At 45.5% G+C, this 27545-nt stretch overlaps 1 protein-coding gene across 3 annotated transcripts; it reads left to right on the top strand.

Moving 5' to 3' along the window:
* LSR (lipolysis stimulated lipoprotein receptor) lies at positions 1-24597 on the top strand. Of its 3 annotated transcripts, none has more exons than XM_069947212.1 (10): positions 1-265; positions 5813-6145; positions 6350-6469; positions 13837-13893; positions 15624-15770; positions 15936-16100; positions 17163-17219; positions 17842-17970; positions 18630-19264; positions 22453-24597. In XM_069947212.1, the coding sequence occupies exons 1-10, from the start codon at positions 211-213 to the stop codon at positions 22486-22488; spliced, it is 1734 nt and encodes a 577-aa protein (XP_069803313.1). In that variant the 5' UTR covers positions 1-210; the 3' UTR covers positions 22489-24597. The 3 variants fall into 3 exon arrangements, with proteins under 3 accessions (XP_069803313.1, XP_069803314.1, XP_069803316.1); XM_069947215.1 differs by lacking the exon at positions 1-265 and adding an exon at positions 4327-4349; XM_069947213.1 differs by lacking the exon at positions 13837-13893 and having other exon boundaries at positions 3-265.
* The last annotated feature ends 2948 nt before the right edge of the window (positions 24598-27545 follow it).

Here is a 27545-nt window from a genome sequence, read left to right as displayed (position 1 = left end):
CGGGAGCGGCCGGATGTCTCCTCTTCCTTGTTTCCTCACTTTTTCCCGGTCCGGGGCAGGTGACTGTACGGCGGACTCCTCTTCCAGAACTTGTCCCTTGTGAGGTCCGGGCCCCGCAGGCTCCTCAGCACCGGCTCCCCTCCCTCCGGCGGACAGGTGGTCGGCTCCGCTGTACCTGGCGCGGCGGAGGTTTGGGCGGGAGGAGCGGCCATGGCGGAGCGGGGACTATGGCTGCGGGCCGTGCTGTGTGTGTGCGCCCTGTCAGGTGAGAGGAGGCCGGGGACACCGGGGAACATGACGGGAGAGGCGGGGGGACCGGGAAAGTTACCTCAGGGAGTTACAGTGTGAGAGCTCTGAGGTACCGACCTGTATATACACGGCGCTGTACACTGTATATAGACGGCGCTGTACACTGTATATAGACGGCGCTGTACACTGTATATAGACGGCGCTGTACACTATATAGACGGCGCTGTACACTATATAGACGGCGCTGTACACTATATAGACGGCGCTGTACACTATATAGACGGCGCTGCACACTATATAGACGGCGCTGCACACTATATAGACGGCGCTGCACACTGTATATAGACGGCGCTGTACACTATATAGACGGCGCTGTACACTGTATATAGACGGCGCTGTACACTGTATATAGACGGCGCTGTACACTGTATATAGACGGCGCTGTACACTGTATATAGACGGCGCTGTACACTGTATATAGACGGCGCTGTACACTGTATATAGACGGCGCTGTACACTGTATATAGACGGCGCTGTACACTGTATATAGACGGCGCTGTACACTGTATATAGACGGCGCTGTACACTATATAGACGGCGCTGTACAGTGTATATAGACGGCGCTGTACAGTGTATATAGACGGCGCTGCACAGTGTATATAGACGGCGCTGCACAGTGTATATAGACGGCGCTGCACAGTGTATATAGACGGCGCTGCACAGTGTATATAGACGGCGCTGCACAGTGTATATAGACGGCGCTGCACAGTGTATATAGACGGCGCTGCACACTGTATATAGACGGCGCTGTACACTGTATATAGACGGCGCTGTACACTGTATATTACATAGAGGAGAGGGGAGCTGTATATACACGGTGCTGTACACTGTATATAGACGGCGCTGTACACTGTATATTACATAGAGGAGAGGGGAGCTGTATATACACGGTGCTGTACACTGTATATACTCAGTGCTGTACACTGTATATTACATAGAGGAGAGGGGACCTGTATATACACAGCACTGTACACTGCTTATTACATAGAGGAGAGGTGACCTGTATATACACAGCACTGTACACTGCCTATGCTGTATATACATGGTGGTTGCTGTACACTGCTTATTACATAGAGGAGAGGTGACCTGTATATACACGGCGCTGTACACTGTATATACATGGTGCTGTACATAGGATATTACATAGAGGAGAGGTGACCTGTATGTACACGGTGCTGTACACTGTATATACATGGTGCTGTACACTGCTTATTACATAGAGGAGATGTGACCTGTATATACACGGTGCTGTACACTGCTTATTACATAGAGGAGAGGTGACCTGTATATACACAGCACTGTACACTGCCTATGCTGTATATACATGGTGGGTGCTGTACACTGCTTATTACATAGAGGAGAGGTGACCTGTATATACACGGCGCTGTACACTGTATATACACGGCGCTGTACACTGCTTATTACATAGAGGAGAGGTGACCTGTATATACACTGTGCTGCACACTGCCTATGCTGTATATACATGGTGGGTGCTGTACACTGCTTATTACATAGAGGAGAGGGGACCTGTATATACACAGTGCTGTACACTGTATATACACGGTGCTGTACATAAGATATTACATAGAGGAGATGTGACCTGTATATACACAGTGCTGTACACTGCTTATTACATAGAGGAGAGGGGAGCTGTATATACACGGCGCTGTACACTGCCTATGCTGTATATACATGGTGGGTGCTGTACACTGCTTATTACATAGAGGAGAGGTGACCTGTATACACACGGTGCTGTACACTGTATATACACGGTGCTGTACATAAGATATTACATAGAGGAGAGGGGACCTGTATATACACGGTGCTGTACACTGCTTATTACATAGAGGAGAGGTGACCTGTATATACACGGCGCTGTACACTGCTTATTACATAGAGGAGAGGTGACCTGTATACACACGGTGCTGTACACTGTATATACACGGTGCTGTACATAAGATATTACATAGAGGAGAGGGGACCTGTATATACACGGTGCTGTACACTGCTTATTACATAGAGGAGAGGTGACCTGTATATACATAGTGCTGTACACTATATATACACGGTGCTGTACACTGCTTATTACATAGAGGAGAGGTGACCTGTATATACACGGTGCTGTGCACTGCTTATTACATAGAGAGAGGTGACCTGTATATACATGGTGCTGTACACTGCTTATTACATAGAGGAGAGGTGGCCTGTATATACATGGTGCTGTACACTGCTTATTACATAGAGGAGAGGTTGCCTGTATATACACGGTGCTGTACACTGTATATACATGGTGCTGTACATAAGATATTACATAGAGGAGAGGGGACCTGTATATACACGGTACTGTACACTGCTTATTACATAGAGATGTGACCTGTATATACATGGTGCTGTACACTGCTTATTACATAGAGGAGAGGTGACCTGTATGTATACGGCGCTGTACACTGCTTATTACATAGAGGAGAGGTGACCTGTATATACACAGCACTGTACACTGCCTATGCTGTATATACATGGTGGTTGCTGTACACTGCTTATTACATAGAGGAGAGGTGACCTGTATATACACGGCGCTGTACACTGTATATACATGGTGCTGTACATAGGATATTACATAGAGGAGAGGTGACCTGTATGTACACGGTGCTGTACACTGTATATACATGGTGCTGTACACTGCTTATTACATAGAGGAGATGTGACCTGTATATACATAGTGCTGTACACTGCTTATTACATAGAGGAGAGGTGACCTGTATATACACAGCACTGTACACTGCCTATGCTGTATATACATGGTGGGTGCTGTACACTGCTTATTACATAGAGGAGAGGTGACCTGTATATACACGGCGCTGTACACTGTATATACACGGCGCTGTACACTGCTTATTACATAGAGGAGAGGTGACCTGTATATACATAGTGCTGTACACTGCTTATTACATAGAGGAGAGGTGACCTGTATATACATAGTGCTGTACACTATATATACACGGTGCTGTACACTGCTTATTACATAGAGGAGAGGTGACCTGTATATACACGGTGCTGTGCACTGCTTATTACATAGAGGAGGGGTGACTGGTATATACACAGCACTGTACACTGCCTATGCTGTATATACATGGTGGGTGCTGTACACTGCTTATTACATAGAGGAGAGGGGACCGGTATATACACGGCGCTGTACACTGTATATACACGGCGCTGTACACTGCTTATTACATAGAGGAGAGGTGACCTGTATATACACAGCACTGTACACTGCCTATGCTGTATATACATGGTGGTTGCTGTACACTGCTTATTACATAGAGGAGAGGTGACCTTTATACACACGGTGCTGTACACTGTATATACACGGTGCTGTACATAAGATATTACATAGAGGAGAGGGGACCTGTATATACACGGTGCTGTACACTGCTTATTACATAGAGGAGATGTGACCTGTATATACACGGCGCTGTACACTGCTTATTACATAGAGGAGAGGTGGCCTGTATATACACTGCGCTGTACACTGCTTATATACACGGTGCTGTACACCGTATATACACGGTGCTGTACAATGCTTATTACATAGAGGAGAGATGACCTGTATATACACAGTGCTGTACATATGTAGCATTTTCAGAAAGCACATGTTATAAAACGCAGTGTGAGAACACAGCACTTTCTGGCCGCTTTTCAGCACCAGCGGCCACACTAGAGCATGCGGTGTTGGACTGTGGACGGCATCTGGTCCATTTCTTCCTTCCACTGTACAATCTCTGGCTGCTGCTGCAGGGAGGAGGACCCTGTGTGTGTTGGGATGGGGTTTTATTTTTTGTTATTTTGTAACTGACCAGGTACAGAACCGAGCAGCAGCTCCAGCCTAGAACTAGTTGGGGAGGATGGGCTGTTTATCTTTTCCCTTCCTGTCTGTGTTTTGGCTTGTATCTTCCTCTGCACTGCAGCCTCTGGTAACGTCAGGTGATCCTTAGTAGCTGCAGTACAGCTGAAGATGCCGGGCCAAGCATAGCCAGGAGCAGGTAAGTGATGGCTCTCCATCCAGGAGCAGAACTCCCATCACTTTGACAGGTGTCCTGCTCCTCCACAGTAAGCAGCAATCTGTCTAGCCCCTTCACACCACACTAGCTGTCTGGGTTTTTAGCGCGCTATATCATATGTTATTTGTGTAATTATTGTGCAGGTTATCACGTGAGAGTCAGAAGCTTATTACTGGTTTTACAGGATTGTTTAGCTTTTATATGGATTCGGTTATTACATAGTGGCGTCCACCACCTTCTCCTCAGATACGTTTCCACCAGGTTGGATGCATTTGCTATGAATATTTGTGTGATCCTGTTATAACATCCCCCTCCAGATAGTTTTTATTATAATAACACTGGAGTTTATATCAGTCTAGTATCACTCTTTATTACTCTTCTCCCACTAGTTTCAGTGTTGTTGGGGGAAGGGCAGTAGTTCTCCGGCCTCGGGGAGGGGTGAGAGCCGGTGCATGGCGCACAGCATGGGGGCTGGAATGGGAGCAGCACAAGTACAATAACAAGGCTGGGAGCGGACACCTGCTAGATACTCCCCCCTGCTGCTGTGTACTCTGCTGCCACCACCTGCCTGATAGCAGGTACTACAATTACTTCCCAAGTGTCCGCAATTATTTAAAAGGCATCCTCCAAGGGAAGTGTTATATATAAATAGATGGTAATGACTGTGAGGGGTGGCTGATATCAGTCACATGTTTCTGCAGGTTCTTAGCACTGGAGATATGATAAAAAGTAGGGATCGTGGGAGTAGGAAGGATTCTGCATTTCCTGTGACTCATCCCATTAAAGATATTTACAGCCCGACCTGCTGTGGCTGATAACAGGAAGCAATGGATTGTATTAAAAGGCTTATCCAGGATTAGTTAACGCACAGCTACTTTCTTGCACATACAGCTCCACCCCTGTCCTCGTGTTGTATGTGGTATTACAATTCAGCTCCATTCACTTCAATGGATCTAAGCTGCAAAACCTCATATAACCTGGGGACATGACTGGTGCTATTTCTGGAAGAAAGCAGCTGTAGTTGCCTGGATAACCTCATTAAAGCTGCACAGCAAATTGATATGATGCAGACTGCAGGGTTGGCATGCTAATATATGGTGTTTGGCTGAGCTTTAGGGCCCTATTACATGGATTGGTAATCGGCCGTCTGCAGAATCTGAGCGGCCTGTCAGCTCACCGGACGCTCAGACGTCGCTGCTACTGCCGGTACCGGGAAGCTGCGGAGGACAGGAGAAAAGACAGGGAGTGGGGAGAGGTAAGGTATCAGGTGTTTGGGCATAGGTTGCATGGACATCGCTAATGATATTTATGCAGCCCTTACTGCCCGATTATTAAGATCCAGTTTACTAGAATGTTATAGGACCCTTAGTCATTGAAGAGTCCTGAATGACAGATCTCATTGCTGTGTCCTCCATCGCTGACTATTATACTCTGTTTGTTTGCAGGCAGCAGCGCCATCACGGTTTCCGTGTCCAATCCCTTCAATGTGGTCATGTTGTTCCAGCCGATCACACTACGATGTAACTATGAAACCAGCTCCCAGACGCCTCCCATCATCACCTGGAAGTATAAGTCCTTCTGCAAGGATCGGATCGCGGCCGCCTTCAGCTCATCAAGTGCGGAATCCACCACCAACAACCTGATACAGCAGGCCGGCATTAACCCTTATGTGGACTGTCCGGACAGCGGCAGGACCGTGCGGATTGTGGCCACCAAGCAAAGCAGCACGGTCACCCTGGGACAGTATTACCAGGGGCGGCAAGTCACCATAACTAACAGTAGGTGGTAGTGTTACCCTGGATGTCATATATCCTACAGGAAGGGAGTAAATCATATTCACAGTAACTATACATAAGGGAGTTGCTATACAAGCTGTTGCTGTATGTGCTATTCAGAATAACCTATGTTATATGCAGCATTTTACTAAATGAAGGCCCTGACCTCATTTGGATGATGGTAACCATATGCTGAATACTTTGCAGATGCGGATCTCACCTTTGATCGCACGGCCTGGGGTGATAGCGGTGTCTACTACTGTACCGTCTTCTCAGCGCAGGACCTGAACGGAAACAATGAGGCATATGCCGAACTTTTGGTTTTGGGTAAGAATTTCATAAATTTTTTTTTTTGCTTTTATCCTATTGATTTCTGTGGCAAAAATTACAGCAAACGAGTGGTGGCTCTCTGCTGGTCATGTGCTGCATAATACACAGTGCGCACACAGTCCAACCCAGTGCAGAGCAGTCATCAGATGTATGAAAAAACAGAATAGTGAGTGCAGCTCTGGAGTATAATACAGGATGTAACTCAGGATCAGTAATGTATGTACACAGTGACCCCACCAGCAGAATAGTGAGTGCAGCTCTGGAGTATAATTCAGGATGTAACTCAGGATTAGTAATGTATGTACACAGTGAATAGTGAGCACAGCTCTAAAGCAGGCTGGTGTTTTTTATTTGCTCTTTGTGTTTAGTCCAGTTTTGTATTTTTATGTTTCGCATTATACCAGGAATATTATTACCACAGTCAGTCTATCCATGCAGAAGCTGTGATGGCTATCGGAGGCTTATACTGTGCCTCTGCAAGTAGTCAATACAAAACAGTATCTTTTGCAGCAGGCAATGAGAAAAGGGATAACAAGTGACTCTTTAGTCTAAAAAGGTTTGCTCTTGTGGTGCTGAGAGAATCCTCTTTAATGTTTTCTACATTCATAAAACTTTAATCTTTTTCTCTGTCATCAGTTTCTGTTATTGGACTTTATTGTGATCCTGCAGGCCGCGTTTCTCCACAGGTTAGATGCTGACATCTAGTGTTATACTGAGGAATTGCTGTATATTCCTGACATGCCGGATTGGTTTCTCTGGTGGGATACTGCAGTGTGTAGTGCAAAAGATTAGGGGTAAATATAGTACTTGGGCATGTATACCTTGTAGGCAGCCTATGAGAAAGGGATTCCGGATCCGGCTCGGTAGGAACTAGGGTGACAATTTTATCTTTTTAATGTTATTTATTGTATCAGCAATATATCAAGTTTGTGTTGTTCAGAATCAGTAACATGGTCATAATGACACCGCTTGTATATGTCTGTGCATCAGGCTTTGTTTCTCCGGCAGCCAGCTAGCAACAGAATGGAAGGTGGTCGCTGCTGCACTCCATACCAGCAGTGGTCATGCTGGAGGACCTGTGTTTCAAGGCCGCATATGCCTCACTGGGATTCTTAGACACCGTACGAAAGACATCCCCTTCAGCTTCCTACTCTTCAGAGGAAGCAGAACCAAAAAAAGAAGGTGCAGAGAGTAAGGGCTCTCAATTCAGAGGACAGTGAGTCTGAATATAAAGGCAGGGCTGACTATGATAAAGTAATGTGAAAGCACCTCTCGACAATTTTTTGCGGCAATAAATTGACCTGGCCCCTCTTCTGTGACTTCTGCTCCTCTGAGGTCACCTCAGGAGGAGATAGACAGGGAATCTGAGATGGTCACTAGGTCAGTAGCATCATCCGAGAGAGGTCGCCACTGTCGCCTGCAGATGACCAGACCATGTGTTGCTGGTAATCTTCTCCCGCCATACAGGCTGCTGATGATCTTTTGCGAATACCTCAGATTTTGCATAGTTCGCCTTTCTGTAAATTTTTTGAATACCATTTCATAGGTGTTCCAGACATACAGGCGTTAATAGCATCACAAATTGATCCGGCATTGTCTGTTACTTGCGTCTCTTCAAGGAATGATACCACTGACTATACAATGTGCAATATTCAGTAGAAAATAGTGGATGCTGCGGGTCCCTTACTATTTATGTAGAAGGGAAGGTAAAAGAGCTAGTAATGGCGCACGAGTAGTACTGGCCTCCAAGGTGGCGTTTCTCAAGGCTGTGAGTAGAAGACAGGCTTTCATCTATGTCACCAACGTACACTGAGCCTGCTGGCTAACTGCAACAGGAGTGTCTAAGTTAGGGAATTTGTGGAACTTTGAGTCATTAAATTTATTTGGTCCAGAATTCATACAGACGTGAAGGGACAATAACGTATAAATCTTTCTTGTGCCTGACAAAAAACGACTGACTTGTTTAAGAAGCCCCTTGGAGCATGGGGTCATCCATACAGGTCCCATAGACAGACCCGTGAATATTACCTGAGGCATTCACAAAGTGCATATACCATAGGAGCATCTTCACTGCAAAGATCACCCTATTATTTAAAAAAAAAAAAAAAACCTTTTCAGGGGTGGAAGAAAAGACCTTCTAATTCCATATTGTATGTATTTAAATTGTTAGTAAATTATAACCGTGCACCATTGGGACATAAAAGTTAGCGCTCTGGAATTAAGGGTGCTTTATAAATAAATAATAATGATAATAGAAGTTATAAATGCACATATAAAGACAGGCTGGTGACAATAAGCTCCTGGTGTGAACAGCAACCTCTCAAATGGAACAAGTGATGGAGTGGAAAAATACCTGCGGAGAGGTGCTCTGATCTCTGAATAAGGCCAGCAAAATAACCCACAATTAAAGAGAATGAAGGATGGCACTAACCTGCGGACAAAAACAATGCTTTACTTCAGGTGCAGGACAAACCAAAAGTGCCATTTCAAGTTAAAGCTATGACTGTTTTGTCGCTTGCGCTTCTTCTGGCTCAACTGAGTGTGTCAGTACAGTAGCTCAAATATTTACATAGTTTTGGAGCTCTGAGGGCTGGTACACAGTATACTGTCTGTGCACAGATCATATATTGCAGATGTGTAAATTGCCCCTATCTCTCTGCAACTGGCCCTGACGCTTCAATCATTTACAAAAAAACAGATGGTGGTTTGGTTAGAGAGAGATGTCTTTGCATTAGAGATCACACTCAGAGCCAGAAATCCGTAGCGAGAACTTGGGTCTCCAAAAGCACGGAGAATAGAAGCCCTGGAAAGTTCCCCAAAATCTATGTCTTTCCTCCACCCACACTTATAAAAAAAAATAGAGCAGCTAGCTCACCTAGTACTAGTGTACCCAGTGCAACCATCCAAACCTCGGTATCCCAAACTTTATAGGCTCAAGATAGAGGGGAAGATGCCTCTGGGTCACACGTCAATTCTCCCAGGGTTTGAATGACCTCCTATTTCAGCTACCACAGCTAATGTGAGTAGCAGCATCAGTAGTCTCTTCTCATACCCTGAAACTAACAGATCGGACCAATGATCCTATAAACTGGTCTTCAAGTAAAATATAATACAATACTCCGACTTCAGAAATGGAGAGCAGGTAGGAAGGGTGACAGGAACCTTCAGACATGTGGACTGCTTTACAATTCCCATCTTAAATTTCAATGAGACCACTAAAAGGAGCAATAGCACATAGGCCCATTCTTTCAAAGTATACAACAGCATGGAATATTGAACCTCTTCTAGTTTTTCTTAGAAATTTAACAGGCCGAACTTTTCTTTGACCGTTATAAAGTTATCCTGTGGCCTAGCATTGGCAGCAACGTCTAAGGAACTTACCCTGATACACATAAAAAAATCTTGGTTGTCCACCATCCGCTCTGACCCAGACATACGGGGGATCACCATTGGATCCCACGAGTATAAATGCTCCGCTTTCGCGGACGACCTCTTGCTCTATTTCACAAACCCACGTTTGTCTCTCCCTTCCCTTATGTCTCGACTAGACCGGTTTGGTGTATGGTCAAATTTAAAAATTAACCTTGCTAAATCTGAAGCCCTCAATGTCTCCTTGGACAGCTCCACGGTGCGCTCTCTTCAGGAAAATTTTCCATTTGCATGGCCCCCCGCAGGCATATCATACCTGGGCATACGCATCCCCCCCACATTGTCCCAACTCTTTGAGGCTAGTTTCCTGCCTCTGTTAGGCCGTTTCCGAACGGACCTGACAGCCTGGACCAAGAAAGATTTCTCTTGGTTCGGGAGAATTAATATCCTGAAAATGACCCTTCTCCCTCGACTGCTCTATCTCTTGCAGACCATCCCAGTCCGCATCCCCGTTTCCTTTTGGAAACAAGTGCAGCATTGCTTTTCTTCCTTCGTCTGGTCCCCTGGCCGTCCCAGAATCAGACGTGAGGTTCTTTCTCGTCCTAAGGATGCGGGGCGGGGGGGGGGGGTTGGTCTGCCAGATTGCCGCCTTTATTATCTATCTTGTGTCCACGTGAGGATCTTGGACATGTTTCATCATTCTACTTCCAAGCTGTGGCCTCGGCCTTTGTCCAGTGCCCTCGGCCTTTGTCCACGCTCCCATGGATATGGTCCCCTACCTTGGCAGACCGCACACCTCTGTCCTACACAACTCGCCATACTCTTGCATCTTTACCAGCCACCGGGTCTCCTTGTGCTCTGTTGGATAGTCACGGTCCTATGACCCCCGTCACAGATAACCCTGACTTTCAACCAGGTATATCCCGGACCTTCTTAGGCACGCCTAGGGACACCCCTCTCCGCTTTTATCACGTGGTCAAACGGGGAGCACTGTTACCCTTATCCGACATTCTCCCCTCCGCACCCCCCTTGTCCAGACACCTGTTTGAGTATATTCAACTGCAGCATTTCTACATGACCACCTCACGTACTCAGGCTCTCCATAATACGTTGTCGGACTTTGAAAAGTTGTGTGTGGCGCCTTCCTGTCCCCCACATGCCATCTCTCTCTCTTATCAACTGTTGCTCTCCTCTAGACTGGACCATCTGCCCTCCTTCTGCTCGGCATGGGAGACAGAGTTGGGAAAGACTTTTACGCCTCAACGATGGTCAAAGGCTTTTTATCTATCTCACAAAGCTACTATGGCATGTAAGACACAGGAGACCAGTTATAAGATTTTGTCCCGTTGGTACCGGGTTCCAGCTGCCCTTCATTGCTGGTACCCCTTGGTCCCTGACATTTGTTGGCGTTGTAGGGGCGTGGGAGGCACCATGACACACATTTGGTGGGGATGCCCCAAATTGCGGTCATTTTGGCCCACGTTCTTGCGCCTCATTAAGGAAATTACCGGCATCACTATCCCTAATACCCCTGAAGCGACGCTGCTTTTCATGTTCCCCACAGCCCAGTCGCGCTTCAGGAAGTCTCTGGCACGCCATCTGCTCCAAGCTGCCAAGTCAGTCCTCCCTCGGAAATGGAAATCCGTCGACCCTCCGACTATTGACGAATGGTTTGCGGAAATAGCCCAGACACATCACATGGAGGACCTCATTGCTGTTACCCCGGCAGCAGTGAAGAGGTACACGGCCACTTGGGGCCAATGGCTCCTATTCCTGGATTCTGATTCTTATAGAACCGCCACGGCCTGAAACCGTCCTTCTGTCCCTAGTTGCCCGAAGGGTGCCCCCCCCCCCCTCTTTTGCCGCCAGGGACAGCCTCTCTTTTATGATCCTCTTGTTGTCTTGTCCTCTCTTGTCCGGTGTGTTTTGTTTGTCGTCTTCTTGCTTCTGTCTTTCCTATCTCTGCAGTACAGCTTGTATATGATGGTACATTGTTTTTGTAATGACTTATGCTGAGATCGACCGGAATACTGATCCCGTTTTTCCTAGTCATGTTACGGATGTTGACATTCCTACTGTTCTTTGTTACAGTTTACGATTGCATTCTGTGCATTTACATCATTCCTTGTATTTACCCCTTCCCCCCCAGAGGGACTTGCCGTCCCGAGTCCCCATTTGTATTGTATACTTTCTCTTCTTGTCTTTGAAAATAAAAAACTTTTTTTATTTATTTTTTTTTTATTTAATCTTGGTTGTCACTCGCACCTCATAGTTCATAGACGCATAGTATAGAAACGCTCTCATAAAGGATCCATTAGGACCGGGCTTTGTGCTTGGTAGATCTCATGAACAGATATTTACAGATGACAGCATCTTAGAGAAGGGATATTATGAACTTTTTTATTACATCTAGAGAACCATCCAGGAAGGTATCGCCTGACACTATGAGAGGTTGGATTCTTTACACACTGACGTTTTCTTCTAATACAGGATCACCCATGGCTCAGAATCCAACCGCACAACAAGGTGCATCTGATCCTAAAAAATAAGAAGATACAAGGATTAGGAGACTGAACGATGACATTGCCCTGGAGAAAGCAGTTGTTTAATATTCTGGTTATGTTATTGTTAAAGTCGTGACCTAAAAATTGAATATTACAATATAATTTTTTTTCCTCTCTAATCAACTCCAAACATGAAAAAGGTGAAATCTCTTATAGTGTAAGAAAAGGTGGCAAATTAAATAAAGTTCTGAAGCATGCATAAAAGACGTCTTTAAATTATTTAAAATATAAATATAGAAATTATTCAAATATATATAATTGTCCTAGGAGACGGGCTAGGTCACCAAGCCTCCTTCTTGAATAGTCCTATGGAAAGCCCTCACTAGCATGGGCTCGATTCATGTGACTACTGCTGCTACGGATCGCAGCAGGGGCCAAATTTAGTTCATAATTGGGAGGCGGCCGCTGGCATCCAACTGCTATTGCTGGGTGGCTGGCCTATTCCCTAGAGCAGATACAGTTTACATACCATAAATGATTGCAAAACTTCGCTTTATAGGACCTCTCGCCCACAAAAGGCGCGTTTCCAGCTGGCACATTTATATATAAAACTCACAATGATATATTTAAATTTTTTAAAATTTGATTCCCTCATCTGGCCGCAATGTTTCTTTCAATAGTCAGTTCTTTCATCCGGACCTGTCCTCCCCATACACAGAACTGTTTGGTCCAGCCAAGCATTCCTATGTTCTCTATGTAAGCTGCAGCCAGAGAGCTCTGAGTGTGGCTTATCTCTCCCAGAACAAAGGCGTCGGGAAGTGATTTTTCCATCATGCCTGACCCCCTATCTCCACCAATATGACCTATCGGTGGTCGGTCAGGAGGGCCCCATACACCTCATACCAATGGTTAAATCAGCGCCACGTACAGCCAACAAAATTATAAGGTACATAGGAGCAGAGTTGTAATTAGTCGCATGGAAGGGTGGTCATGCAAAAGCCCTCATCTGAGGTATCGCAATGGACCATCTTTAAGAAAATGGTTTCGGGGGAACCTTACCAGATAAACAATCTGTAGGTCATTGTGGTGACATCTGTCAGATCGCGCTGCTGACCTAGTGAATGCCTGTAATACAGGTTACATATCATAAATGATTGCAAAACTGCGCTTTTATAGGACCTCTCACCCATGATTTATTTATAATGTTTGTAATGACTTTTCTGTTTTATTCTCGTTTCCGGACGCAATGTTTCTCTTGTTTCGTGAATTAGAAGCTCAGGATGAACAGTAGTTGGGGGCGGGCAGGGCTTCCGTGTAGTTTTAGTTGCATGACTTTGTGAACTTTTTACATTGGTTTTGGAGATTTCAGCATTTATAAGTTTTAGGGGTGGGGGGTCTTTTGTTCTCACTGTCGCCCCCTGCCTCTTAGCGAAAACAAACTCTTTAAGTACAGATCTCTATTTAGTAACTTTTTTTTCTTTTGTCCTCTAGGCAGAACATCAGAGGACTCTGAACTATTACCAGGCTTTCAGATAGATAACATGGAAGGTAACTGCTCCATCCATGATCAGCTATGAACTAGTGCAGTCATATTAGTGTCTTGGGTTTCTTATGGGACAAAATATTGGCCCCCTGCTGCAAGCTAGTCCAGGCCTAAAGCCCGCCATACACATTACACAGGACAGGCTGACATCTAATGTGTGTGATCATCTGTTTCATAATGGCAGCTTAGTCCTTTTATTTTTGGGGAGATAAGCTGCCACTAGAGGATTCTGGCAGCGGCTTTCTCCCCTCCCTATTCAGAACACATTTGCTCAGCTAAACATGTATAGGGGAACGATTGAACCTCAATCTAATGTGTATGGCCAGCTTTAGCTACTCTGCATCATGGCTCATCTGATGCAGCTTTTACTTTCTTCCTTTGCTTTTTACCTTACAAAATTTCTTGTAAGAAAATTCTGCAGCCTAAGGTCTATACAGCTACACAGTGTGACTGTCATCCTTTAGGTTGTGCAGTTTTTTTGGGTTTTTTTTCCTGCATCTTTTATTAGAAATAGATGGAACAAGTTGCACAGCAGTCGCCTGATTCCCCTCAGTCCACAATACTGAAGTGCTGCTGGACTCTAATACAATTGGACAGGGGCTGAGGTGACGCGGCCGCTGCCTGTGCACCTATTCCTATTTGCTTCTGCTGATATTTTAGCCACAGGACATCTTTATACAAAGCGTTTAACATCTATCTTCTGTGGTCTCAGGATAGCGATACCATCCTGAGCTCCGCTTGGTTGTAAACCTCCTGGTCCTGCGGCTTTGCTCTTGGGTTTTCTCTCTTGCGCTGTAGTTTGGAGCTTATTGAGGTGGTGAGGGCTGCAGATAGAAGATTACTAGCAGGGATTCCTTATAGTGCTGGTTACAGTGTTACTCTGTGGAGGGTCTTTTTTACACAAAAGCCTGGTATTAGGTGTAAAAAAATGCAGTTATTTTTCTAATCCTAATATATAGGACTGGGACTACACAATGTTATTATTCCTTATACACAGTGGGGAGAAGTTATTAGTCCATTGAAATATAATAGGAGCATGCAGACCTATGTCAGAGGTGACTGCTCTCCTTCCCCCAGTGATGCCACCATTATGCATCTGTGTATCCCTGGCTTATATAACTTGTGCATATTCTGGAGCTTTTTGCTGTTGCCACCTATAGGCCTCATTCACCCTGGTGTGTAATGCAGAATCATATTCTGCACCGTATACCTGTATCCGAGGCCAAATCACTGAAAACACGCTTGTCATGGACTTGGCATCATTTCCTGACCTTGTCCTGGTCATACATTGTAACAAACTCCCTCCTGTATCATCCTGGAGTCCTGGATAAAATAGAGACACTGTAATGTTCAGGATAGCCGGTACGTGTGATCAAAACTTAAGTAAGCAAAAGTGTCTTAATGCACTGACAGCAAATAGAGGTAAGTAACCGAGATGCTGGGGGGAGGGTTAGCAAGGTTGTTGGAATAACAAGGCATTTAAATGGCTGCAGGATTAATTGAGTCATCCACCAATCTCGCTGATCAGAACTCATTTGTGGTGCATATTGGGCCATGTGCACTGTCAGCAGATGATGTGATGACAGGGAGCGATCTCCTGTCATCACGTTACAGTCTCTGGGCAGCATCTCTGTCCCGGGAGCAGATGCTTCGGCTTCTGAGGATAAATGAGTCTTTTAACCTTTTCTCCTGTAGAGCTCCACAGTGACTTGTTGTCTCTTCTTGTGTTTTTCAGACTGGCTTTTTGTCGTCCTGGTCGTCCTCGGTGGACTTTTCTTTGTCCTTATGATTGGAATCTGCTGGTGCCAGTGCTGCCCTCACACCTGCTGCTGCTATGTGCGGTGCCCCTGCTGCCCCGAGAAGTGCTGCTGCCCCAGAGCTTGTAAGTCCACAACCGCAAACAACCTGGCATATAAGTGCATGGAGGTGGCAGAGGTCAGCCAGTGCTGTACTAGTTGGGGCTGTCCTTTTATAGATATAAGATTGGGCTATGTGCTGTAAAACTGAGGTGTCCTCATACGTTGACTCATATCTCTGTTCTACACAGTGTATGAAGCAGGGAAGGCAGCAACCTCTGGGGTACCCAGCATGTATGCCCCAAGTGTCTACGCTCCCTCGATGTATTCCCACCCAAGCCAGATGAAGCTGCCGCCACCACCAGGATCTGTCATAAAGATGTACAACGGCTATGACTACGATGCAGCGAGCTCCGGTGAGCAGCATATTCTACACAGATCTACACAGCACTTTGCTTTATACTAGAAATATGATAAACTGCTTGTGAGGAGAAGTCGGGAAGATACAGAATAAAACATCACAGCCACTTTTTAGAATTTTTAAGGTCAGCCAGCCAGCTTCAGTTCTGTCACTGTGGTCCATTTGTGTAGGTTAAATCTGACATCTTTGTCTTGAGGCATCTAATACTGGGCATTTCTAGCATTGAGCTCCAGTAACTCTAGGCACAAACCTTAAAATGGACTTGTCACCTCGATTTTAGGGGTCAAAGTAAGTCCGTTGTGGGACAGTCTTAGACATAAGGATCCAGACAATACCTGTTATAAATCTATACTGTATGTCTGTGGTAGGATATAAGCCTTTTTCTCCATATGATGCATGAGCCCAGCTCCATTTCCTGCCTAACCATGCCTCTGTGCTGTCTAGATCTCACACTGACTTTCTAGACTGATATCTGGCAGCCTGGGTTCCATAAGGAAAATGTGGCACAAACAGTTTGACCATGGGGTGGCATTTGCTTAGATGCAGTAAGAACGCTAATCCCAGCTGGACGCAATGTACGTAGAGCTATGTCATGCATCGTCCTCTCACTTGGAGCTGTCTGTCTGACAGCCGGGAGAACACACTGAGCTCTCACTGTCTCATCTGTAAATTGTCTCAGCATAGCTAATATCCGAGACAGACCCCAACAACCGGCAGTGAATGACAATTTTAGATGGAAATGACCTAGTGGCCAAATATAAGATTTGTTTTCACATAGAAAACAATGAGAAGAGCAGGATCAGCCAGCCATGTGCATGAGGTCTAAGGGTCCTTAGATAAAGTGATTTGTAATGAGAAATGATCGCAAACTAGAGCTTTTGGGAACGACCTTAAATCTTTCTCATAACAGTCCAATAAAAGTCCTTAGTTCTGACTATGATCGTTACTACGACCGCTCACCCCTTCTGATCCCAGCAAATGAATAAATGTGTACCGAAAAGAACCAAACAATTACTGATGTGTATTTTTTGCATTGATTTTGCCCCTGTTTTCTCAGTGGGTGGACACAGCTCGCAGGCTCCTCTGATTCGAGACAATGAACCTCCAGCATCTGGTATGATTTTTTTCTTTTCTTTCTTTCATTATGTAAAATCTCTTGAAAGGTCATGGACACCCTTTGACATGGGAGAAATGTTAGTCACATATGTTGCGCTATGTTTGAGGCTGTAATCCTCCTTCCCTGATACAGTTTGCATCCTGCTCCTGTGTTCAGATTCCTTTTTATGTTGGGGTGCCCCCTATGTAATACATGCTGGATGTGAGGTCTGTGTACTCAGGAGTCAACCATTTATCCCTACGTGATCCTCCCTTGTACATTGCCTTCTGTCCTCTTTATTTACACCCTGTCTGAGCTGTTCTCCATGCATGCTCCCATCACTCCCCACACTCTTGTCTTCTGTGTACATTCCCCTTTTAGCCCCTCTGTGGTAAGTGTCCATAGCCTTTCAAGCTGCTACATAATAGCATTGTCTCTCGTGTATTTCTGCATGTGATGAGTATACATTCTATTTCACAGTTGTCAAACTGCTGTCCTTCAGCTCCTTCAAAACTACAATTGTCATCGTGCCTGGAGAGCCAAAGCTTTAGCTGTCCAGACATGATGGCAATTGTGGTCTTGCAACAGCTGGAGAGCCTGAGTTTGACATCCTTGTTCTGTTCTATTTTGTCTCTTTCAGTTCGCAGTGGTTATCGCATACAGGCCAACCAGCAGGACGATTCTATGAGGGTCCTATACTACATGGAGAAAGAACTGGCAAACTTTGATCCAACCAGACCAGGACCAGCAAACGGCAGATTTGAAAATGGTGAGCAAGACACAAAGGAGATTCACTAAGCCAAACTGTGCAGAATTCTGCCTCAAGTTGTGCCAAAGGTGTATACAGTTGTCAGTATAGAATACAGAGAACAAATACACCAGTTATATTAATGACATTTTGGTGCAAAACTCCGCCACTGTGTACCTGACATGTTTAGCAAGAAGCACCAAATCTGCCCTGCTGTAATAAAGTTCTAGTGTCTTTCTAAGTTTGTCTTCTCGCTGTCTACGACAGTGATAACAGTTGTGACTTGGTGTATTATGAATTTTAGTAAACTACAGATATTCCAGTATCCTGGGCATGACTGGCGTAGAGACTTACCAAAAGCATTCTTAGATTGAGATCCAAGTGCTCCGGGGTAATACATCCATTGATGATCATAGATATGGGGGAAACATATCATACAGGGGACATTCACTTGCCCTCCTAATGTATCAGACCATATCGTCAATATATACCATACCCTAAGTAGAATGACGAATGTTCCATTGCACACCAACCTGACTCGTGTTTTTTTGCAAGTTTTTCTTTGTCACGTTCACATTAGATTTAATATTTTTTTTTAACATTTGCACTTCTGCTTGTACACTTACTGCACGTTAACTAAATTTGCACTTAAATTTAATTTTAATTTGTGTCATCAAAAGCTTCTGCTATGAGCGAGGTCAGCTCCTTACATGAGGAAGATCATCGAAACAACCTACGCAATGATATTGGTCGACTGAGGAATCAAGCCATGACTCCTATACAAGACATTGAGATGGAACCTATGATGGACAATGGTTACAGACGTCCCCCGCCGCGGTCATATGAGTACAGTGATGATGGATTCCGGGGTGAAAGGCGAGGACGTACTCGCTCCATGGACGACCTGGATGACCTGGACAGAAGAGATCGATACCGTGATCCTCCTGACAACCGAAGCCGAGGAAGACGCAACTCGGATGATGACCACAGCAGTAGAGCTTACAGCAGAGATGGCCGCTCCCCTGACCCACGTGATGACTATTATGGAGGTAAAAAGACCAGGAGTAGAGATGACCTCAGGGAGTATGACCGCCCCCGCCAGGAACCTGAGTATGATAATCGATTCCTTGAAGATGCCCTGAAAAGGAAGCAGCAGCAAAGAGCAGGCAGCCGGGATGGTCTAGATAGTGTCGCCGGCTCTGGTCGCTCAGAGGGCAGAAGAAACCGCCGCAATGATGATGATGATTTTCCACCGCCGCCTCCTCCATATACAGAAACTGAATCTGTGTCTTCAAGGGGAAAGAATCTGAAAAAGGTCAGTGAAGTCACATGAGCCAGTTATAACACAATAGCGGCCACTAGAGATGATCCAGACTGGAAATTAATTTGTTTCCATATTTACATACTACAGTAAGCACCTTTAACTTAAAGAGTCACTGTCGTATTTTTTTTTTTGCAGAAATCAATAGTCCAGGCGATTTTAAGAAACTTTGTAATTGGGTTTATTAGCCAAATCTGCCATTATCTGCATGTAAAAATCCTTTTCCCAGGTCCCCCCCTCCTTCCTCTTTTTCATCCACTCTGAAAAATCTGAAAATTGTGACTTGTTGCAGGAGACGTCCCCTGTCTGTTCTAGGGAGAGGGGAGGGGGGAGGAGGAAGGAGGGAGTTAGCCGGCAGCAGAAAGCAGATAACAGAGGATTACAGGCAAGGAGCTGGGTGACAGCTGTAATCTGAGCTGAGACAGGTCACTGGTGACTGTCACAGGAGATATCCCGTGAGGGATTTGTAGATTAACTCTTTGTTGTCCTGTTTTGGTCTTTTCTTTAGCTCTCTCCATAGGAGAACAATGAAGACAGGGGGGAGAGCTTCAAACTGCTTTTTCATGATAAAAATGCATTTTTCGGATAATAAACCCAATTACAAAGTTTCTTAAAATCGCCTGGACTATTGATTTCTGCAAAAAAAAAATTCACGACAGTGACACTTTAAAGGGAAACTTTACATGCAAAGAAATCCCTCCAGTGCCTACCTGTCTGCTCTCCCTTGATGTCGTCCTCCGGTGTCACCTGTGTCCTGCTGACTGCAGAACCTCCAATTCCGAAACAAACTTGTCTTCTTGGGAGTGAGAGCCTGCTCAGCCGATCACTGGCCATGGGGCTGAGTGGACTGTCACTCCCGAGAAGACGAGTTCCTCTCAGTATTGGAGGCTTGGTAGTCAGTAGGAGAAACCTGGGGTGCGAAAAGAGGTAAGCATAGGATGTTTTATATGTATCAGCAGCAATATAATAAAAAATGCAGAACGCCTGACAGGCCCTTTAAGTTCTATTATAAGACACTTTGAGCCAAGGAATCATGAGGGTGCAGCTGCATCTTGAGAGCTTGCACACTGATACACCATTAGACTGACTGAGATGGCTGCAAGATCAATAGAACAGCAGTACACATGTTCACCCACCGCTCCATTCAGAAAACCAGACTCAGTATCCTTGTAAACAGTGTGGTCAAATTGGTCAGACCCCCACCAAATCAGACACTAATCATTTATACCGTGGACAGGTAGTAAAGCGTACCTGTCACAGAAACAGAAGTTTTTATTTTTAAGGTCTCGATGTTGAGACTATGAGCAATCAGAAGAACAAACTATTTTAAGTGTTAAAGGGAAACAATCAGCAGGGTTGTGCTGATATAGTTTCCAGCAGCAGAGTATAGATCTACTGTGCAGCTTGTAGAGCTACCAGCAGCATCTGCAGCAGTAGTCTTACAAAGGGGAAAATGCTTTGTTACAAAGAGAGAGGGGAAGCAACTAGTTATCTGGGCAGGGAGTTGCCAGTCACAGCTCTCTGCCTGTCAGCGTGCAGTGCAGGAATGATTGGCAGGCAGAGAGGCCACTAATGGGTCTCTGTCTGTCAATCGTTGTTGCACTGCATGCTGACAGGCAGAGAGATGTGACTAGTCACAGGCGAATCCCTGCCCAGATGATTAGTTGCCGCCCCTCTCCTGGCCTTGTGCGACATAATAAAACATCATTTTCCCCCTTTACTTGGCTGGGATGCTTGGGGAGCTGCACAGTAGATCCATACTCTGCTGCTGGGAACCATATCAGCACAATCCTCCTGATTGGTTCCCTTTAAAGGGAATCTGTCAGCACCTATTCTTGGTCTGAGGTGCTGACAGTGTAAGGAAGGTCTGTGTTATCTATTGCCGTCTCATACCTCTATTTTCCCGATCTGTCCCGTACTTTCTGTAATTTATCTTCATAACTGTCAAAGAGGGGGGGGGGTGGTGATGGCTTCATGCCGCACTTTGGCCCGCCTCACCACTCCGCCTCCCAACTTCTATTGAATATTCATGGAGCCCGTCCCCCGGCCTCCTGGCGCGTCATCTGTAGCTTCCTGGTTCTGGTGTAGTGCGCACACACTCCCGTGGCGTGAATCACGCATGCGCCGTAGTGCGTCAGAGCAGCGCAGGCACACTGAGGGCTAAAGCCTATGCTCAATGGCTCCGACGTACTACGGTGCATGCGCGAATCACGCCACGGGAGCGTGTGCGCACTACACCAGAACCAGGAAGCTACAGATGACGCGCCAGGAGGCCGGGGGACGGGCTCCATGAATATTCAATAGAAGTTGGGAGAAGGTAGTGGTGAGGCGGGCCAAAGTGCGGCATGAAGCAATCACCACCCCCCTCTTTGACAGTTATGAAGATAAATTACAGAAAGTACGGGTCCGATCGGGAAAATAGAGGTATGAGACGGGCACCTCAGACCAAGAATAGGTGCTGACAGATTCCATTTAATGCCCCATAGACTTACATTATAGACCATCTTGGTCACATCACAGAGCCAGCACAGAACATGCTCAGTGTGGACTCCTTCCAGCTTGTTTTCCTGTTCAGACCCTGATTGTGTTGCCCAATTAAAGGAGACGTCTGGCATTTTTTTTTTTTTTATTATTATTATTCCTTATCTCCCCCCCCCCCCCCCCCCTCCCCTCTGCTGGACTTCTCCTTTGTTATGATTGTGGTGGTGGTGGGGGAGGTGTTTGTTTTGTGTGATTTATGGGCCTATTACACGGGTCGTTAGAGGAGCAAACGAGCGCTCTCAGCGCTCGTTTGCTCCTCGTTCCCCGCTCGCTGCCGCCGCTATTCAGCGCGGCAGCAGCGAGCGGGTAAGTGCGGGAGGGGGCGGCGGGGGGCTGCCCGGGTGATCGCTGATCGTCCGGGCAGCCCATATGATATAGCAGCGTCTGCTGCCGATGCTCCTATTCAATGGAACGACAGCAGCAGATCGCTGCTATATCAGTCGCTTGTTTTTCAACATGTTGAAAAACAAGCGACTGCAACGATCAGCCGACATGAACGATGTCGGCTGATCGTCGCACTCTATTCCACAGGATGATTAGCGGCCGATATCGGCTAAATACGAACGATAATCGTTCCGTGGAATAGGGCCTTAAGGATTATGTTCTCTGCCTGTATTCTTACTGTTGTCGTCTCTTTTCAGGGTGAAGCTCTGAGTCGGGAGAGTCTCATAGTTTGAACCGCAGACTAAACAAGACCGAATCCTTTTTTTTTTTTTTTTTTTTCACCCCACCATGAATTTTAGAGATTTCCTTTCGTCCTGCTCGGTCTGGAGTCGTCACTGTGTTTTTACCATGTAGATTATTAGTGCAGGGATTTTACTACTTTTATTCTTGATAAAGAAACTTTTTATAATTTAACTTGTTGATTTAAAAAAAAAAATACACTTTTTATCTTGTAATATAGAGACAACGTGTTCCATAATTGTGTAGACATTTACATAGAAGATGAATTGTGTAACTTCAAATTGAAATTGAGTGATTGTGTTTTTTTTTTTTAATTATTATTATTGTAATTCTGTAAATTTCAAATTTATTTTTTAAAGTGGGCAGAACTGGAATGTTAGAGGGTGGGTGGAAGATCAGGGACCAAATGGTAAATCCACAGCAAGACCAAGTATTTTAGAGGAACGTCAGAATGAGCGTTACATAGTGAGAAGAGCTGGCGGCTCCACAGCAGTACAGAGTATTTTAGGAGTTAGGGACTTCCTGGTAAATAGTGGGGGCAATCCCCAGCAGTACAGAGTATTTTAGTTGAGAAGTCTAGGACCCAGATGAGCACCGAGAGATATAGTGAACAGAACTGGTTTCCAGCAGTAGAGAGTATATTAGGGGAGAAACTATGATTATTTTTTTTCTGCCCATTTTTATGGCTTATTTGGGAGGATTGTGAACCATTTTCTTATGTTTATTTTCCAGTTACAATTTGTCATTTTGCAGACACTCTGCCTTTCTTCTCCTGAGCCCGAGTTGTATTACGTCTTTCTGGCACTTGAGTGTAATGCTTCCGGTTACTGAGCTTTTACCTGCTGTTTCTATGCTGGATAAGAGACAGTCTCATCTGCTTAGTTGCCGTACATAGAGACGCAGCACAACACGTACAAGGTGGCTTGTTTGGGGAGATAGAAAAAAATAAGGAAAAACTTCTATGAATTGTTTTGCCGTAAGATTGAGTACTTTCTAACTATGTAAAGACTACACTTTCCATCATGCTGGGCATGATGGGACTTGTAGTACTGTGGCCATTGGAGACTTACAATGTTTGGTGGCACTTAGGTCCCTCCAGCCTTGTGGGTCTGTATAATTAGTTATGATGGAGGGGAACAGTCACTGCTGGCTATGGTGGTGGTTATCGCCACTGTAGTGTTTGCTTACATGATGTGCTATCAATGCCTTTAAAAGGGGTTATCCAGTGCTACAAAAAACATGGCTCCTTTTCCCCCCTCTTGTCTCCAGTGCAGGTGCGGTTTGCAATTAAGTTCCATTTACTTCAATGGACCTGAGTTTCAAAACCCCACCCAAACTGGAAACGATGAAAAGTGGCCATGTTTTTGTAGCGCTGGATAACCCCTTTAAACTCTAAGTTATACCAGTTAGTTTGCCCACCCAAACCATAGTGCCTGTTGTGTAGCCTAACTAGTGGGAGTCCGGCCCTATTCTGTTCCATCAGCTACAAGTAGGTGATGTTATAGCCCCATCTCATGAATATGCCGGATTCTACTTAATGGGGTTCTCCAGCATTAGAAAAACATGGCTGCTTCTCTCCAGAGACAGCACCGCTCTTGTCTCCAGTTCAGGTGCGGTTTGTTATGAAGCTCCATTCACTTCAATGAAACTGAGCTGCGCAACCTGCACCCAAACTGGAGACAACAGTGGTGCTGTCCCTGGAGGCAAATGGCCATGTTTTTCTATTGCTGGATAATCCCTGTAAGGCAGGAAGACCTGTGAATTCCTAATGTAACATTTACATACGGCATGGGCAAAGTTTTCTATTAGTGATAGAAGATGTGGGGCATGCTCATAGGATAGTGTGTGCGGCAACCATGTTCACACCAGTGCAGGTAATGATGCAGTATGACCATGTGACCCAGTCCTCCTATCTGGAACCTGGTGCCTTCTCTCTTTTGCACTATTTTTCTTACATCCCTTGGTGCCTGTACATTACGCTGTAGCCTTCGTGTAGTACTGCTGTCTCAGGTCACACATTTACAGACAGGACCTATGAGACCACCACTAGAGCTGTGAGGGATTTTATAGAAAGCTTAATAAAGTTTTGCATTTTTGTATAACTGAGTCCTATTGTGTCCTTCATAGAATGTGATTGAAGCCACAGAGATGTAATAGAGACGGATGAACGTTTAATATACCTACATAAATACCAGGCAGATAAGCCTTTCAGGACTACAGGAAAGCTGGGAAACTCCACTGTATATACAGAGTGTGTAGACTTGGAAGCCATTGTGTATGTCCCATTGGCTTGGACTGATAGTGGGAAATCCCTCCTGCCTAAATAGGCAAGATTGACATTCAGACACCTGGGAAAGCTGGGTTACACTTCCTGTAGCCTGCAATGGATGCCACAGTGAGTGTATAATTGGTTACACCAAGGCTATACAACATAGATAAGGGGCCTATTCCACGGGAGCGATAATCGGCCGATTCTCGCCCGGTGTAATAGAGCAAACGATCAGCCGATGATAGTGTCATCGGCTGATCGTTTATTTAGGCCCAAACCTAAAATCATCGGTCCCTCACCGCGCATTGCTACGGTGGAATAGCGGTGCGCAGCGGGCGACAGACTATTTGAGAAGCAGCATACATTACCTGGCAGGACTTCTCCTCCGCTCCATCTTCCTCCCCGGGTCCCGCGGCACAGCATCAGCAGCTCCAGAGCAGCCTGACTGAGCTGTCAGACCGCTCAGCCAATCACAGGCCAGGACCGCCGCGACCAGTGATTGGCTGAGCGGTCTGACAGCTCAGACAAGCCGCACCGAAGGTGATGCTGCGTGCGGGACCAGGGGAGGAAGACGGAGCAGAGGAGAAGCCCGGACAGGTAATCTATGGTGCAAGGACATCGGTAATGATGTCCCTGCAGCCCTCGCTCAAAGATCATCGGTCCGTGGAATAGCTCGTTTACATCGTTGATCGGGTCCTGCTCGGCCTGTGGAATAGGACCATTAGTGTGATGTGTGCTCAACTGCCGCCTCCAGGGGGCACTGTGCTCTTGGGTATTTAAGTGAATGGGCTCCAATCGCCGATCCTTTCCCTGAAGGGGTGAGCTCATAGAGCGATATCATCCGGGTCCCTGATGAAGATTGAATGGAAAGGGATTTCTTTGGCGGCCAGATATTTGGCTCTCTGACTGCAATATGTGATGGACCCCCAACTCCTGGGGAAAAGGAATGAAACCAAAGGACAAAATAAAGACCCATGTCAGGAAGGAAGAGATCTAGCTAGAGCTGGCCTAAGGTTGATGTCCGCCCTTGGGCAGCAGAGCCTTAGGGTCCTATTACACAGAGCGATTTTTAACGATAAACGGTTAACGATAAATGATTGCAAACTAGATTGTTTATCGTTCACCTGAAATCGTTCACCATATTACACAGAACGATAATCGTTAGTTACGATTGTTACTTCGATTGTTATTGTGATCGTTTCTATGATCGTTTATTCCTCCTGATCTCGGCCAAACAATGGACAATGGGCAATTACACTGACCGATGAGTGACCGAATGCGGAACTACAGCAAACGAACGTGGAATTACCGCGAACGATTAACAATGATGTTAGGTTAAGAGCTAATGCTGCGCTTACACAGAGAGATTTATCTGACAGATTTCTTAAGCCAAAGCCAGGAATGGATTTGGAAGGGGGATAGATCTCAGTCTTTCCTTTATGACCTGTTCTCTGTTTAAAGTCTGTTCCTGGCTTTGGCTTCAAAGATCTGTCAGATAAATCTGTCTGTGTAAACACAGCATAAATCAACACACAAATTATTTTTCGATGGTTGCCTGCAATTACACAGAACGATTATCGTTTAAATTCGAGCGATATAACGATTTAATAGGGCCCTTAGTGGCCCCTTGTCAGTACAATTCATGCAGCGCCTGTAAAACAGCAGAAACGACGGACCCCACACGTCCTCTGGGCAGCGGCTGGGATCATACCGGCCTCGTGCAGAGTAGTTACTGACATATCCAGTATACTAGAATACCGCCACACTGTGATCACCACCATACTTGTACTGAGTATCATCCTAGGACCAATATCCCCCCATACAGGGAACATAGAATGGTTATACGATTTCTACACAAGTCTGTAAGCCGTACAAGTGATGCCGATACAAGACGTAGCGATGCGCCAATATATGTGACTTTTTAAAAAATTGCGCAGTTAATAAATTTAGCTAATAAAGAATTCTGGCGCACTTTCAATCTAATTAACAACAAAAAATCTAATTCAAAAAGTCGCATCTAATTTGGATAATCCTGTCTAAAAAAGCTTCATACATTCATATTAGATTTAGTTTAAGCACAAACTAGATAAATTAGACTAAAAACAGGCGCAACTAGTTTGATAAATGTCTCCCTAAGTCTCCTCTGCGCCTGTCTATAGTAGTCTGGTGCCCCCCGTGCCCTATTAGATGAGTTAGGTGACATCTGTGCCCTCACATAGTAGTTAGATCCTCCTTTGCCCCCATACAGTAGTTAGGCCTCCTTGGTGCATCCATATAGTTATTAAAGTGACTGTCCCACCAGGCCTGGGCTGAAGCACTGGAGGCGGCCGACCCACCCTTAGTGGGAGGAAACCCCCGCCCCTCCATTATAGGGTTCCATTGATTCTAATGGAGTCACGTCATGGAGGGGCTGGAGTTTCTTCCCACTAAGGGTGGGTCAGCCGCCTCCAGTGCTTCAGCCCAGGCCTGGTGGGACAGTCACTTTAAGCTATGCTTTACTTCAGAGCTGCACTCGCTGTTCTGCTGGTGAGGCCACTGTGTACATACATTACATTACTGATCCTGAGTTCCATCCTGTATTGTACCCCAGAGCTGCAGTCACTATTCTGCTGGTGGGGTCACTGTGTACATACATTACATTACTGATCCTGAGTTACATCCTGTATTATACTCCAGAGCTGCACTCACTATTCTGCTGGTGGGGTCACTGTGTACATACATTACATTAATGATCCTGAGTTACATCCTGTATTATACTCCAGAGCTGCACTCACTATTCTG

Source organism: Dendropsophus ebraccatus, chromosome 12 (assembly GCF_027789765.1).
Source record: "Dendropsophus ebraccatus isolate aDenEbr1 chromosome 12, aDenEbr1.pat, whole genome shotgun sequence".
Classification (NCBI taxonomy): Eukaryota; Metazoa; Chordata; class Amphibia; order Anura; family Hylidae; genus Dendropsophus; species Dendropsophus ebraccatus.
The sequence above is the reverse complement of the archived record's forward strand: the minus strand, read 5'-3'. Positions and strand labels throughout refer to the sequence as shown.